At 36.8% G+C, this 14,543-nt stretch overlaps 1 protein-coding gene across 2 annotated transcripts in view; it reads right to left on the bottom strand.

The window, feature by feature from the left end:
* The window catches only part of LOC149181296 (uncharacterized), an 88,598-nt gene extending 76,467 nt beyond the window's left edge, over positions 1-12,131 (bottom strand). Inside the window, exons 1-3 of one of the 2 annotated variants that reach the window (XM_089416544.1) lie at positions 11,776-12,131; positions 10,346-11,337; positions 7,329-8,043 (exon numbers count right to left, since the gene is read on the bottom strand). In XM_089416544.1, the coding sequence (XP_089272670.1) occupies positions 7,329-8,043; positions 10,346-11,337; positions 11,776-11,837 (1,769 nt within the window). In that variant the 5' untranslated portion in view covers positions 11,838-12,131. The remainder of the gene's footprint in view (positions 1-7,328; positions 8,044-10,345; positions 11,338-11,775) is intronic. The other variant, XM_089416545.1, reaches the window with a different exon arrangement.
* Positions 12,132-14,543: the final 2,412 nt, after the last annotated feature.

The following is a 14,543-nucleotide window of genomic DNA, read 5'->3' as shown; positions in this document are numbered from 1 at the left end:
GATATTTGGGGAATTTCGATTCAGATCTACCTCACTCCATCAAAGAACTCGGATCCATAGAAGTAGATAAGCACCCGTTTGGGACGGATCTGGTTTTTTTCTCGGGAATAAGTGATCAGTCCTGAGATCTGGTTCTTCAAATAACAGATCAGCCTCCGATACGGCCAGATCCCTCAGATCTAGAGCGCTGTGTAGTAGATCGATCCCCGATATGGACAGATCTGTTTCACTCTCTCCGGATCCGAATGATTCCAGTGTACAGGGAGGGAGGAAACAGCAGAGGACTGCGGCAAAGAAGGGACAGAGGCACCCACGACTTGTGGCATTGGAAAATCGAAGACGAGAAAGATGGTCCGCACCTCATTTATGTAGATCGATACAAAACGAAACGCTTCCTGGTCTCAAGGGTTGGAGATTGATTCAGCCTCACAGACCGCTGCATATAAAGAGATTGAATTCTTAGAACAGGAAGAACAAAATTCTTTCCAAATTTTCGTAAAAACCCCAAAAGGTAAATCCACAGTTTTTTGGATACAGGCTTCTGACAGGGTTCCACAACTGAAACAGAATATTATGAATAGGCTGGGATATCCATACCAGCTACAAAACCTGATCTAGGGAGGTACATCAGTACAGGATGAACGAAGTATACATGACTACAATATACTACCTTCTACCACCATCATTCTCAACTTGAGGCTAAGAGGAGGAGCAGCCGGATCAAGTAAATCCAATGGGACAGGAGGTGTTACTGGATCTAAATTACTTAAAGGAACAGAACCAAATCAGGAACATAATAATGCTGGTCTCTCCTACAAAAACATCCTCCAAGGGAAAGCAGCAGCTACAGCAGCAAGCTCAAGCCAGACACATAATAATCCCAACCCATACATTGTGGAGCAGGCAAATTATGTTCCAGAACTGGAAATAGACATTCCAGAAACAAACGAATATTGCACAACCTATGAGGCACAAGCCCTCATCTGCAGGTTTAACAGTTTTTGGCCAAAGCCAATGGATCTTTTTCACTGGATCTTCACAAATTGGACAACAAATTGTGAGATACACCTCTGCTCCAAAGGTTTCTTCATTGTAAAATTCGCATCATCGGAAGAGCGAGATATTATCCTATAGGACGGCCCATGGTTTTGGGGATCGACGGGGCTCTTCCCCACTCCATGGTTTCCAGAATTTGATGCTAACACCATGACTGTATCAAGGATGCCAATATGGCGCTTCCCCTACACTTATGGCATAATCAAGTGCTAGAAGGCTTTGGAAATATCTTAGGACAATACATAAAGACCGACGAATAAAAGATGGAAGAACGAATCTATACTTTCGCACGCATATGTATGGAGGTGGACCTCAGTAAAGGTCTACGGATCGCATTCAACTGATACACAACAAACAGAGCTGGACTCAAATCCTGGATTTCGAGAATACATCCTTTAGATGCCGTATATGCCGCCAAACAAGACACTTACAAAATATGTGCCCTGCTGCTAAGCAAGAGCAGCGAAGGAAGAAGAAATCAGGGAAACAACCAAAAGGATGGCAATTTCCCCCAAATGAAACAGATGAGGAAGAGGAAGAAGCATAAAAGGAACCCAGCCCAAATAAGGAAGAACAACACTTTCAACAAAATGAAGAAAAAACCGAAAAGACACACATACCAACAGAATTACAGCGCCCCACAAATCAGCTAATCAGACTACCTGAAGAAAAGGGCAATAGAGGAATCAAATGTCAGCATACTCCAGAAAATTCAAATTCAGATAAGGAAATCTCAAGAATAGAAGAAAATCAACTAGTTATCGTCTCATCCACGCCATCTCAAGGAGAATGGCAGAAGGTTGAAAAGAAGAAATGGAGAAAAGTTCTCCTCGGCTTTTAGTTTATTATTTTGTATGTCTGAACTTATGATCATTAGTATTTGACTCAGACTTCTTGTACGCAGCTACAACATGTAATTTTGTTTTCATTAATAAAATTACGATTTTTTCCCTTGGTAAAAAGAAGATGGCATCTAGCTCTGACAAGGAACAGGTTTCTTTATGAAGCCATGTTTAACAGAACTCAATCTGACAACGATGTCTGTAACCACGATTCCATGGGTAAGGCTCCAAGACCTTCCCATCTATCTTTGGGAAGAATAGCTATTTGATAAAATGGAAAATATTCTTTGTAATTGTATTAAATCTGATAGCAAGAAAGGTGGAGGTGGAATGCACCAAAGTTATCCAGATTCCAAACACTGTCAATCATCAAGAATACCATTTGAAACTCTCCACAGAGGAGTAGGAAACAGTTTCAGTTACCTTAGTCTCAAATCCAATCAGATATGGAACCCTTCTTTACATAGACAATGCTCTCATCTGCCGGTTCAATGGTTATTGACCTAGTAGCAAAGATGTAAAAATATGGGTAAACAAAAACTGGTTTGACAAACTTTCATCAATTTCTGTGCTACAGGTTCTGTTCTAGTTTATTTTCGAAGACCTCGGGGCAAAGATAGAAGATGGCATCTAGCTCTGACAAAGAACTGGCCTCTCTTTATGAAGCCATGTTTAACAGAACTCAAACTGACGACGATGTCTGTAGCCACAATTCCATGGGTAAGGCTCCAAGACCTTCCCATCTATCTTTGGGAAGAATAGCAATTTGATAAAATTGGCAATATTCTTCGTAATTGTATTAAATCTGATAGCAAGAAAGGTGGATGTGGAATGCACCAAAGTTATTCTAGAATCCATAGCCTCAATATTCTTCGTAATTGTATTAAATCTGATAGCAAGAAAGGTGGATGTGGAATGCACCAAAGTTATTCTAGAATCCATAGCCTATGAGGCTATGGATCAGGCAAAGGAGCAGATACGGGCAGCCTAAAAACATAAAGTAGGTAAATATTGGCCTATTTGGGAGATCATTGATAACAGATGGAACAATCAACTCCATCGTCTTATACATGCAGCTGGGTATTTCCTGAACCCAATGTATCATTATAAAGCTAAGCTAGGAGAAGATCATACTGGGGAGGTCAAAGATGGGTTGTATGAGTGCTTGGAGCGCATGGTACCTGATGAGTCGCAGCAATTGGAAATACATCAACAACTCACTGCTTTCTCTAGGGCCACAGGCACATTTGGCAAAAATCTAGCAAAGATTGCAAGAGATGTGGATCAACCAGGTAAGCAATTCCAATTTATTTGTTTTTTTGTGAAGTTCAATTATTTAAAATTGAAGTTGTAATTTGTATTTTGTAAATTGTTCAAAGTTCAAGCTTACCATCTAAATTGTTGAAAAATGAACTAACTCTAGTCTTTGTCTTTGTAGCACATTGGTGGGAGTCGTTTAGAAGCCAATACCCTCAACTGAAAAGTTTGCAATTAGACTTCTCAGCCAAACTTGCAATGCTTCTAGGTGTGAGCACAATTGGTCTATTTTTGAACGGATTCACACAAAGAAGAGAAATCATTTGGAACAAAAACGATTGAATGCTCTTGTCTTCGTGCAGTACAACCTTCGACTAAGGCGCAACCAATTGCTAAACAAAAAACCTGATATAGATCCCATTGTGTTGGATGATATTGATCCTTCTTCAAAATGGGTGGAGTCTCATCGAGTTGATTTTGATATTGATGCCATGGAGTCGAGGGGTGTTGATCCCAACGCAGATCTAGTAGTTGAACCAATAGCTGGAGGAAGCGAACCACCAGGACCAAGCATGGCACATGGTATTGGTGAGGGGAGAAATAGTCGTGCAGCTTGGCCAACTCGTGCTTCTAGTTCTATTAGGCCTAGTATTGCTATTAAGGCTGGAGAGGAGTGTGAGGTGCCCTCAAACTCTGACCCAGATGATGTTTATGTAGCTCCTGCTGATGAACCCATCTCTAGTAGTGGTGATGAGTTTGATGAGTGATCATGTTGATCAATTATTTGTACTTTGAGTTTGAGTTTGTATTTTGTACTTGTAGTAGGCTAGTGGCCTAATAGCTTGACTTTTAGCATTGTTTTTGGATTCTAGAGGCCATTTAGAGCCTCATTGGTTATATATTTTGTGGATGATATCATTGATATGTATTGCACACCTGGTGCCATTTTGATATATGCACCCTTACATGGTGGTATATAGATGAGAAGAATTTCCATAATTTGTTTAAAGGTTAGTGATAATGGTTTGCAATCTTAAAAATATGCTTTTTCATTAAAAAAATAACATTTTATGTATTTTTTTCAATTCCCAATTTATTGAATCCGGTTTGATCCGGTTCTGGTTCGAATCACGGTTAAATATGAGACCGGTTCGATTCCCGGTTCCGGTTTTTAAAACTATGATTTATATGCAAATACGCAAAAGTTATCATTTATATAACATTTGATGGTGCATATAACCAAAATATCGCCAAAAGCAATCCATCTCTGAACCGAAAATACATCAACAAACAGGCTCTAGATGGCCTCTAGCATCCAAAAAAAGCTTGCTACAATAAATACCTACATATCATAAAAATCATTGCCAATATTGGGAACTTTGTCATCAATATCACCCTCTAAGCATTAAAATAAGATTGAAAAAGCTTAACATGTCAAGTCAAGACTTTGTTCAAGTGATGGGTACATTTTTACTAGGGTCATAACAAAGGAGTTCAATCAATGCCAAGGTACATAAGGGGCTTGGTGCTCTTGATTAAATGTTAGTTCCATACCCTCATACATGACAAAATCCAATGAAAAAATTGCAATCCCCCCAATCATGAAATCCTAAAAATTGTTAAGTATGTTGGATTTTGAGTGGAATCTAGAATTCTACTTTCAACATATAAAACCAAATGAGGTTGGAACCACTCTCAAACATCCTGAAACAATTAATGATAATGTTAAAACTTTAAGCAAATAGATGAAATGAAAGAAGGCTGGTTTCGTGAAAAAAGGCCAGTTCTGTACTAAACTGGCCAGTTCCACTAAAGAACCAGTTACAAGCCTCTAACCAGACCAGTTTGGGGGTCAAACCAATCAGACCAGCTGATTCTACTGGTTCCGATAACACTTCCAGAAAAGCTAAATTAACAAACCAGACCAGAACTGGAAAAGCCAAAATCTCAAATCAGATCAGAACTGGGAAATAAACTGTGATGAAGAACCAACCAATCGAATGTACGTCATGTAAATATAAACCATTAGAGCCCCAAGGATTAGCTCAATCGATTGAACCATCTGCCCAAGACATAGAGCTGTTGGGGAGACCTTCAGTCACAGCCTAAAGGTTCAAAATTTCAAATCCAGTCAAATCCCTTGGGTTTAACATCTTCTATTTTGGCTGGCAGTTGAGCCACCCTCCATCCAGATATCTCGGGAATGTGGGGGAATCCCACGAGGTTTTCCTTGGAATAAAAAATTATAAAATTAACAAAAATCTAAACCATTATACACCAGGTATGCAAAGTTTGCTCATGGATAGAGCAAGGGTGAATATAGCAAAATGGCGCACAGAGTGACAGATATCTGAACCAAAATAAGGTTGGATTGGGGTCTGAGAAAGGCTTACTTTTGTTCCCTGTTCCACGAAGTTTCCAAGGAGTGGAGATGTGGGCAGAGGGAAATGCATCCGAGGTACCTATGGAAGCACCACCAAAATTAGGGAACAACATAGGGGACTCTGGGGTTACCTATGGAAGCACCCCCAAAATGTTAGGAACATCATAAGGGCTCTGGGGTTTTCAACATGGGGGACCAAGCCCAAAATACTAAAAGATTCAAATTAAAATAAATATGAAAAACTCTAACATAAATTATTGAAATCTTATAAATGATACCTGAAAATGCTGTAACCTAGCATAATAATCACAATTCGCAAAATCAACAACCACCATTGTATTTCTTATTATATTTAAAAAATTTAGAAAAATAGATCTAAGTCTTAAGATAAGTGATCTAAGAACATGGCAAATGACAAATAAGCATCACTGCTCAAGGCAACGCCTCACTAGTCTCTGCATCCAACAATTGCTACAAGGGATAAGGACCAACCATGAAAATGTCACTATCTATCAAAAAAATATTAGATATCCCCATATTAAAAGGATCTTCTACAGTTGAAGCACCTATTTCAAGACCCCAGAGCTCACAGGAAATTATCAGATTTCCCAAGCTTTATTAGGGGAATCCAGGGACAGTGGCTAACGTTTTAATCCTTCAGAATGATTTAGTTTCCTATTTGTTCATCCTAATATAATACTCAAGGATCCAAGTTCTAGAATGCGACTGGTCCAGTCTCTTCCCTACACTTACAGGTATGGCTGAGGTGCCAGTGTTTGTGATCCATCTCTGTTAATATACATTTAATTCCTTTTTCTCTACCCACTAAAAAAGAATTTAAAACCAGAGAAAAAAAACACAAACAAACAAACAAAAACAAAAAATACTAAACATTTTAAACAGCACTCAAACTCGTAGCAATATACCAACGTATGCTCACAATCTCAATAAAATAAAGAACAATGCAAACAATGCTACTCTAGCACTTGCAGTGTAAGTGGATCATAATTGAAGTTAGGAAATGGTTAATCAATAATAAAAATTACGAAAAACCTTCCAATGGATTCCATCACCAAAACCTGGCTTGGAAGTGTTGTCAAAAAAAGACCTGAGTACATTTTCTATGATCCTAAACATTGATATATACTACCCTTCCTAATTATTTCCACTTGCCCATCAAAGTCCACAGCTGATTCCACCCTAATCCTTGGTGCCCTTGTCCATGAGTTATCAAAACTCACTTTTGTTAATTGTCCCAACTGCATAGAGGCTGAAGCCTCATCTCAATAGCCCAACGTGCCCCTCTGCTCAACTTTGCATACACATTCTCTGCATACTTCGTCAAAATTTCAAAATCAAAGTTCAAACATGATAAGTGAATCACAGTGGATGGTTCTTATGAGATGTTTTATCTCTAGAATAGCAGCTGTTGCATGTAATTTAAAGAGTGTATTGAGAATATACGAAATGGACCTCACCTTGTGCACAACATATAGCTGGTCCTCTAACATTAGCATCAAACAAAATTTCAAATATATGCCCAAGAAATATATCTTAAAATACAAGAAACTGAAGACAAATTGGTCATCCAAAGATAGGAACTGTGTGCATGAACTTATTGACAGTCAGAAAAATGTTATATGCACTCAACATTGACTTCTCCATGCATCATTTCATGATTAATGCTGCACTGAACTAGCCCATACAAACGAAAATTCACTCTGCAACCAAAAAGCAGGGGAGAGGAACCCAATAAGCTAAAACTACAGTCCATACACAATGAATTTTACCTGTATTCTTCTCTATCAGTGTCCGAACCAATTCCACGGAGCCTTTTGTTCTGTTTATCATCTATACTGTCACCTGCCTGAGAGCTCAAAAGAACCAAAGATGGCTTTTCATGGTCTAGATTATCATCTTGATGACCTGTATCCAATCCTCTACCATCACCTTCACCAGCTGTAAATTTATTTCTGCAGTCCTTAGTCTCTCTAGAGTCTTCATGAGTACGGCTTAGTCGGCCTTGGTCACGCTGATCTCTGCTTTGACTGTACCGCTCATCACGATGTGAACTGTAATCTCGGTCACTGTCATAATGCTTGCTTTCCTTATAGCGACTATCTGACACCCTACTTCCCTCTCTGGAAAGTTTGTTGTCATATTTGTCAGCAACAGCATCTCGGGATGGTCGTCGTTCCCTGTGTTTAATATCTTGAAGCTTATCATCCTTGTAACGGTCCTCTATATCTTTCTCTTCTCTATACTTGTCATCTTTATTCCTGTCATCCCTATACTTATCATCCTTGTGTTCATCATCCCGTTGCCTCTGATCTTTGAACCTGTCATCCCTTTGTCGATCATCTCTGTAAAAGCGTTTTCCTTCTCCATCTCTATCATCATCCCGCCACCTGTCCCTCTCACCAGATTCATCTCTTCGTCGCTGTATGCGATTTTCAAGTTCCTTCTCAAGTTCGATATTGCGGAGGTCATCTTGCAGTTGCCACTCTGCAGAAAACAGTCTAAGTAACATGAAATTTCCTTAAGGTCAATTATTGGTGGAAGGCCAAAGCTGAAAAAATAAATTCAAATTGCTCTCAATAAGAAAACAAGCCAAGGCACCAATATATGTGTGTGTAAAAATGTCATTGCCACTCTAAACCATTAACTAAAATATCAAGTAAATTCAAGCATACCACAAACTGCCTGCTACAATGTAAGTGCTGTACAATAAGGTTACACCAAATATTTGATGTAAGACTTTAGAGGTAAGATGTTTTAGAATGCTCATCCATTTTGCTGTTCATCACAATGTTTCCATTAAACTCTAAATGCATGTTTCTAATCAAATAGAAAACACAAGTCAAATACATAAAAATAAATACCCCACAAAAACTTAACCTGCAAAATTAACTCCATGAAAAGAACCTTTAATTAACAGGCAACGAAAAGTTAAGATAACATGAGATTAAACAGAATAAATGCAAGTAGTATATACAGCAGCAGGTAGAGGCCTCCCATAGTAGCACGTAGCACCCATCTTAATCTAAAGTCATATCTGCAATATATCAAACTACAATAAACCTAGGAGAAGATACATATTGAACAGCCTACAGTCTACTTTCACAGGAAGACATGTTGCAGTTCTTATGTCGGGGTCTCTGACAAGGATGATAAACAAGGGAAAATGTAAGGATTGTGATTCCTAAGAAAACTGTTCAGAGTAAACATTAGAAGTCAACAAATCTCAGGAACCATGTTCAGAATACAGTCTGTGCAACAGTAATTACTAACAAGTTTGTTCAATTGTCATTCACTAGAAAAAACGATTAAGAATTTGTGAGATATAGTAGCTTGGCAGCTTCCTCCTGCTCAAGTTTGGTCCCTACAGTGGAGTACTGCAACTTGTGCACAGTCCCTGGATGTCATCCAAAGGTGAAAGTATTGACTTTCAGCCATTAACTGAAAAAAAAAAATTACAACAAATGTCATGGATAATAGAATGGCATGCCCCTGCCATAACTAAATTATGGTTTCCAGATTTAAATTCTCTAGTAGAAATAAAGAGATAATAGCCACGTTATTGCTATTTGTAGATGGATAACTAACCTGAAATCACATGTAATCAAACAAACCCTAGTGCAAACAAAACATCAAAAAGGTATCATTAAGATTAATAGCTGTCGCTAATTAGACTTGATACTAAAGCAAATTCCCAAAGGGTAGGATCCAAAAGCATTCTCGTGAACAAAAAATCCAACGGTATGACAAAGCATAGAGTCTTCACAAAGTCATAAATAATTATAATGAAGAACAAATGGTGATATTAGATATTTATAGTAATGCTACCTAAAGACAAGGAGTCTGTTCTACAAGCTCATTGTTTAGAGAGACAAATGCTAGTAAGAGGTTGAAAGTGGCTGAAAGAGATACACTTTTAAGACAAAAAAGTATCTGAACCTTATCCCTAATTACAAGTTTAAATGACTTTTCAAGTGCCTGGAGAGAATAAAATTACAGTCTACTATAGGTTTCCAACAGACTAGCAGTATTTTATCTATGTCAGGCATGAATGATACAAATTAATTCAATGCAAGGTTGATGACACAACTTTACACTTATAATGTAATAAGTTCATGAATCAGACTAAGAATGATAGATAACTAAGTACAACAAAGGGTGCATGCCAAAACATTGCACTTTCATTTGGAAGATAACCCACTGTTAACATAGCAACGTATAAGACATCCGGACGCTTCATAAAGAACTATTAATCAAAATATTTGAACAGGCTAGTTTATATTTCAGATAGATAGTCTCTTTAGCATTAATACCAGATACATAATACACGCTGTTATTTTTGTTTCTTACGTGAACAGTTTATGACAAGCAAATACAAAAAATATCTCCCAAATCTGTCCACCCACAGTATGCCTGAATCATAACCTTTTTCACTCTCGTGGGAAACTTTACACACTCTAGCTTGTTGCAATAATATGCAGTAATAATCAACAGAGTATAAAAAGTATATAAAGCATCATACATATGTACTTTCAGCATAACACTTGCAGAACATAATATATAACTAAGGATGATGCAATAGAATTTGCCAACTTATAAATCAATCAACTAACAGCCTTTTAAAGGGGAATATTTTGTAAAATTTTGCTCTCAAGTCCCAACAGATCATCATTCAAAGTTTAATTCTTAAAAAACGAATACCTCACTCAACTATCCTCTGCTAGATTTACTTTCATAAAACGAAGTGTACAAAGCATACTCCAAAACACAGAAAATGAGCACAACTTACCTGGATGTTTCTGCTCTTGCTTTAAAAGTGTCTCTTCCGGAAAACCATCCTTCTCAAGTACCTGTTTCCTATTTCCTTCAAAATTCTTGAGAGGCACAGCCAAGGAACCAGTTGCCTTCTCAGGCTTTGAGATGCGAACTTTCTTCTCTCGATCTGAGCTCCATTCCACGTCACGGCCCAATGCCCCTTCATCAGGTTCCTTCAATTCCTTTTTAGGCAAGCCTTTGTCCCATCTCCCCTTAGTTCCAGACCTTACCGACACCAATTTCATCGTAGTGTTCAAAGCATCGGAAATCGCCTTTTCCAATAGCGGTGACTCCTCCGCCAATCTCGAGGAGTTTCCCTGATCAAGTATAGACTCTTGTGTTTCTCTCCTCCTGCTACCCTTAATCCTGCCACTCTTCACATTTGGATTCGCTTGAAGTAAATCGGGAGTATCAATCACAGACGGTTTAGTGCTACCAGAACCTGTATCAGGCCCCTTCCCTTTCATTGACCTTTTTCCTTTATCTTCAATCCTTGCATCGTCCTTATCATCGCCAACCCCAACATTTCTATCCGAACTCTCTGAATCTGTTTTCAAATCCTTATCTTTACTGCAGTGGAGATAAGCAAGCAAAGAAAGCGCATCACCCTGTGCCTCGCCTCCATTCCATCGATCTGCAGAGGCATCAGCTTCAACAACTTCCGTGGGCTCCCCTCTTTTTTTCTTCGCAGAAAAATAGGTCGCAGAAGAACTGCCCGGACCAAGCTCTCTTGGCTGTGGCTGTGATTTTCTCTTTTGGATTTCATGTCTGTCTCGCGAAAATTCGACCTTCGCCTCATCTCTTCCCCTTTTGCCCTCTATTTTCGCGTCCGGAAGCAACTCCGGGCCATATCTGGTATTCTCGCCTTCGTCCGAATCTCCCGAATCTTTCACAGTCTGCTTGTGATGCTGCCTGTGAGACTTATGCCTAGAGCCACGAGGCATAGTGAACAAAATTTCTGAAACCCTTGCAAACGCCGATGGTCACAAATTAATTTTCATTCCAACGTTTTGTGTGGCCATGTACTCCTTTTAACCCTTGCAATTCAAACCCTCAACAACACAAAAACAAGACTTTAAAAGGCAATGGAAAAGACTCAAATTTTCCTTAATTTTTTCACTTGGTAAGCATGGAACCCTTGTAACCCTCGAAATTCAAATGTTTGTCGAAAAAACCAAAACTTTAAAGGTGCCAAAAAATTAGTCAGACTTTTCATTGCAACTGTAAATCCTGCGAGTACGAAAGACCATAGCCGAGTCTTGTCCGCTTACAGACTAAAACTCGTGCAGGAATCGAACCGCAGGATCCATAATTTAACCGGCGCAGGTAGCCGGAGGTTCTGCAGGGCTGGAAACCGCGGGCCAAACGCAATTCGTAAATTTAAGAATCAGTAAAGTCTCTTACCCGTGTTTTTGCCCGATCTTTGTAAAATTCGCTCGAGATTTAGCAAATTCAGAATCTCTCATAAGCTCTTCCCGTGGCCGATCATTCTGATAGTTTGACCGCGTGGATCGAGCCCGCTAGACTCCGTTTCGCCCCCTCTCCTTCGTGTCCAATCGAGAACAGTATCGCTCCATTGCTAGGAGCTACCTTAGCTGCGAGTTCCCATCGGTTTTCTTCCTTTGTTTTTCTTTGGCTGTCTGTCATTTGACGGGAGCTCTGATCGTCAGTAGATATGGTAATCGTCTACTGTAATGTTTTGTTCGTATGTAGATTTTCTGTCCACTGACACGGAGCGATAATCGAACCGGATGACCACATTTCTGCTCAGACGAAAATAAAAGGGTCGTGTGTTTTTTCAATTGGTCAGATTCCGTCTTTTGATTTGGCCCGTCAGTTGACTTAAAATATATTGTTAGTCGACGGTAGAGTGATAATACGAGATTTCTAAACGAGTGGTCACATGAATTGGGGTTTTATTTGTGAGCAAACATTTAGAGCCACTTCCAATTTGGTAGATGCTTAAATTCCATGTGTGGTTTTGGTTTTAGTGAAAATGAATGAATGAAATTTTAATGTTCACCTGATGAGAAATAGATTATGAGATTATTAGCTTTTTAGATTATGAGTTTATTATTTTTTGTTTTTCGTTTTTTGCAATTCAATTTTTTTATTACTATGAGTTGATTCAATTTTCTAACATTTCTTTATTGAAAAGTTAATGTCAAGGAACCGATGTTAACATACCCCTCATTGAAAAGACAATGTCAAGGAAACGATGTTAACATACTTCTATAACTGTCTCTAATATCTCTCAAAGCATCACATTCCAAAATAATTTTTTTTCCTAATTCCACTACAATAGAGTGCAAAAAAACTAAAAATACACACCATTTTTTCCCAAATTTATTAAAAACTTTTCCACTTAAGATATTAAACAACATCCAATTTTGTAAATGTCTAAACCTTATTTATCATCCTATCATATTTAAAAAAATGTAATATTTACCTAAAACTCATAAAAATATTAAGCAACATCCAATTTTATAAATGTCTAAACTCCATTCATTCATGTTCATATAGGGTTATGAAATTTTAATATATTAAGTAACATCCAATTTTGTAAATGTCTAAACTACATTCATGTTCACATGGAGTTATGAAATTTTAAAATTTTAGTGAAAAGGGAGGCAAATAAGAATACTAGCAACATCCAATTTCATAGATGTCTGTACTATATTTATATTTATGATTATATGGGGTTATGAAATTTTAATGTTTTAATGATATTAATATCTCAAAGATATTAGTATTAGTATGTAGTTGTATTAGGATAGATTTTAATATTATATTAATAACAATTTTTATGATATTGGATAATTCATGATATTAAAAATGAAGAGATAATATGTTTTTAGAAATATTGGGTAATTTATAATATTGAAAATGAATAAAATATAATTTTTAAAGATATTGAATAACTCAACAATATTGAAAATGAAAATAAATAATAACCATTTTACCAGAATAACATGTAAATAATAATTTTCAAAAATATCTCATAATGCATGAGATATCAAGAGTATTGTGCAGGAAAATACCATCTGGACATGCATTTCAAAACCAATTTCTGAATTAGCAAAAGTTTTTCATGAATATAATTTCTTGTTATTTCTGTGATGTTTTTTTTGTAATAAAAAAATATAACAATATAATGAGAATATGTAAGATAATGTGATATAAGTAATAGTAGTGAAAAAAATTAATTTTAATTAAAAATAACTAGTCTATATCCATCTTAACTCGAGATTTATCAAGAGCCAAAACGGATCAAATCTCTCAAGATGCAAACCTCTTTTCTGAGTGCAAACTTCTCTTCCGAGTGCAAAACTTGAAAAAATGTTTGCACCTCGAGAGATTTGATACCTCTCTGAGCTTAATAGATTCAGAGTTAAGATGGAACTAGATTGGTTTAATTATTAATTTTATTTTTTTGTTTAATTTTTTTATATACAATATTGCTTCCATACTAGGATGGAGAGTGTCTCTTGCCCCATAAATGTAATAAAAATAAATTTAAAAATAATAATAATTATTATTATTATTATACAATATTTTGATTGTGAACTGAGGTGGTTTTTGGCATGTGGTGTTGATGAGCCATGGTATGGTATGGTTAATATTATCCATAGTAAAGTGGGGTGAGTATCCATAGTTAAAAATCTTGTTATATTGTAAGTATTATTTTGATTGTGAAATAAGAGATGGTTTTTGGGCATGTGGTATTGATGAGCCATCTTATTGGCCTATGGTATGGTAAGGTTACTGATATCCATAGTTAAAAATATTGGTATATGGTAAGTACTAAGTTTATATGTGCTTATTAATGAAATTTAAATATGTTTAAAAAATATTATTTAATTTATATGGTAAAATGGATCTTAATTTATAGCTACTATTTATATCTTATATATTTTAATGTGATATAGGTCTAGGTATATCTCAAAAGTAATTATAATCTTCTTTTTTTAAGATTTAACCAAAAAATTTGTATAAAATTAAATTCAAATAGAATATTTTGATTGTGAAATGAAAGATGGTTTTTGGGCATGTTGTATTGATGAGTCATGATATTGGCACATTGTATTGTAACAAAGCTTATTTATAAGTTAATAATATCTATGGCAAAGTGGATGGGAATATTCATAGTTAAACATATTGGTATATTGTAA

This window comes from Pinus tabuliformis, chromosome 3_2 (genome assembly GCF_031772625.1).
Source record: "Pinus tabuliformis cultivar Carrire ecotype Pingquan chromosome 3_2, CPIR1, whole genome shotgun sequence".
NCBI classification, from domain to species: Eukaryota; Viridiplantae; Streptophyta; class Pinopsida; order Pinales; family Pinaceae; genus Pinus; species Pinus tabuliformis.
The sequence above is the reverse complement of the archived record's forward strand: the minus strand, read 5'-3'. Positions and strand labels throughout refer to the sequence as shown.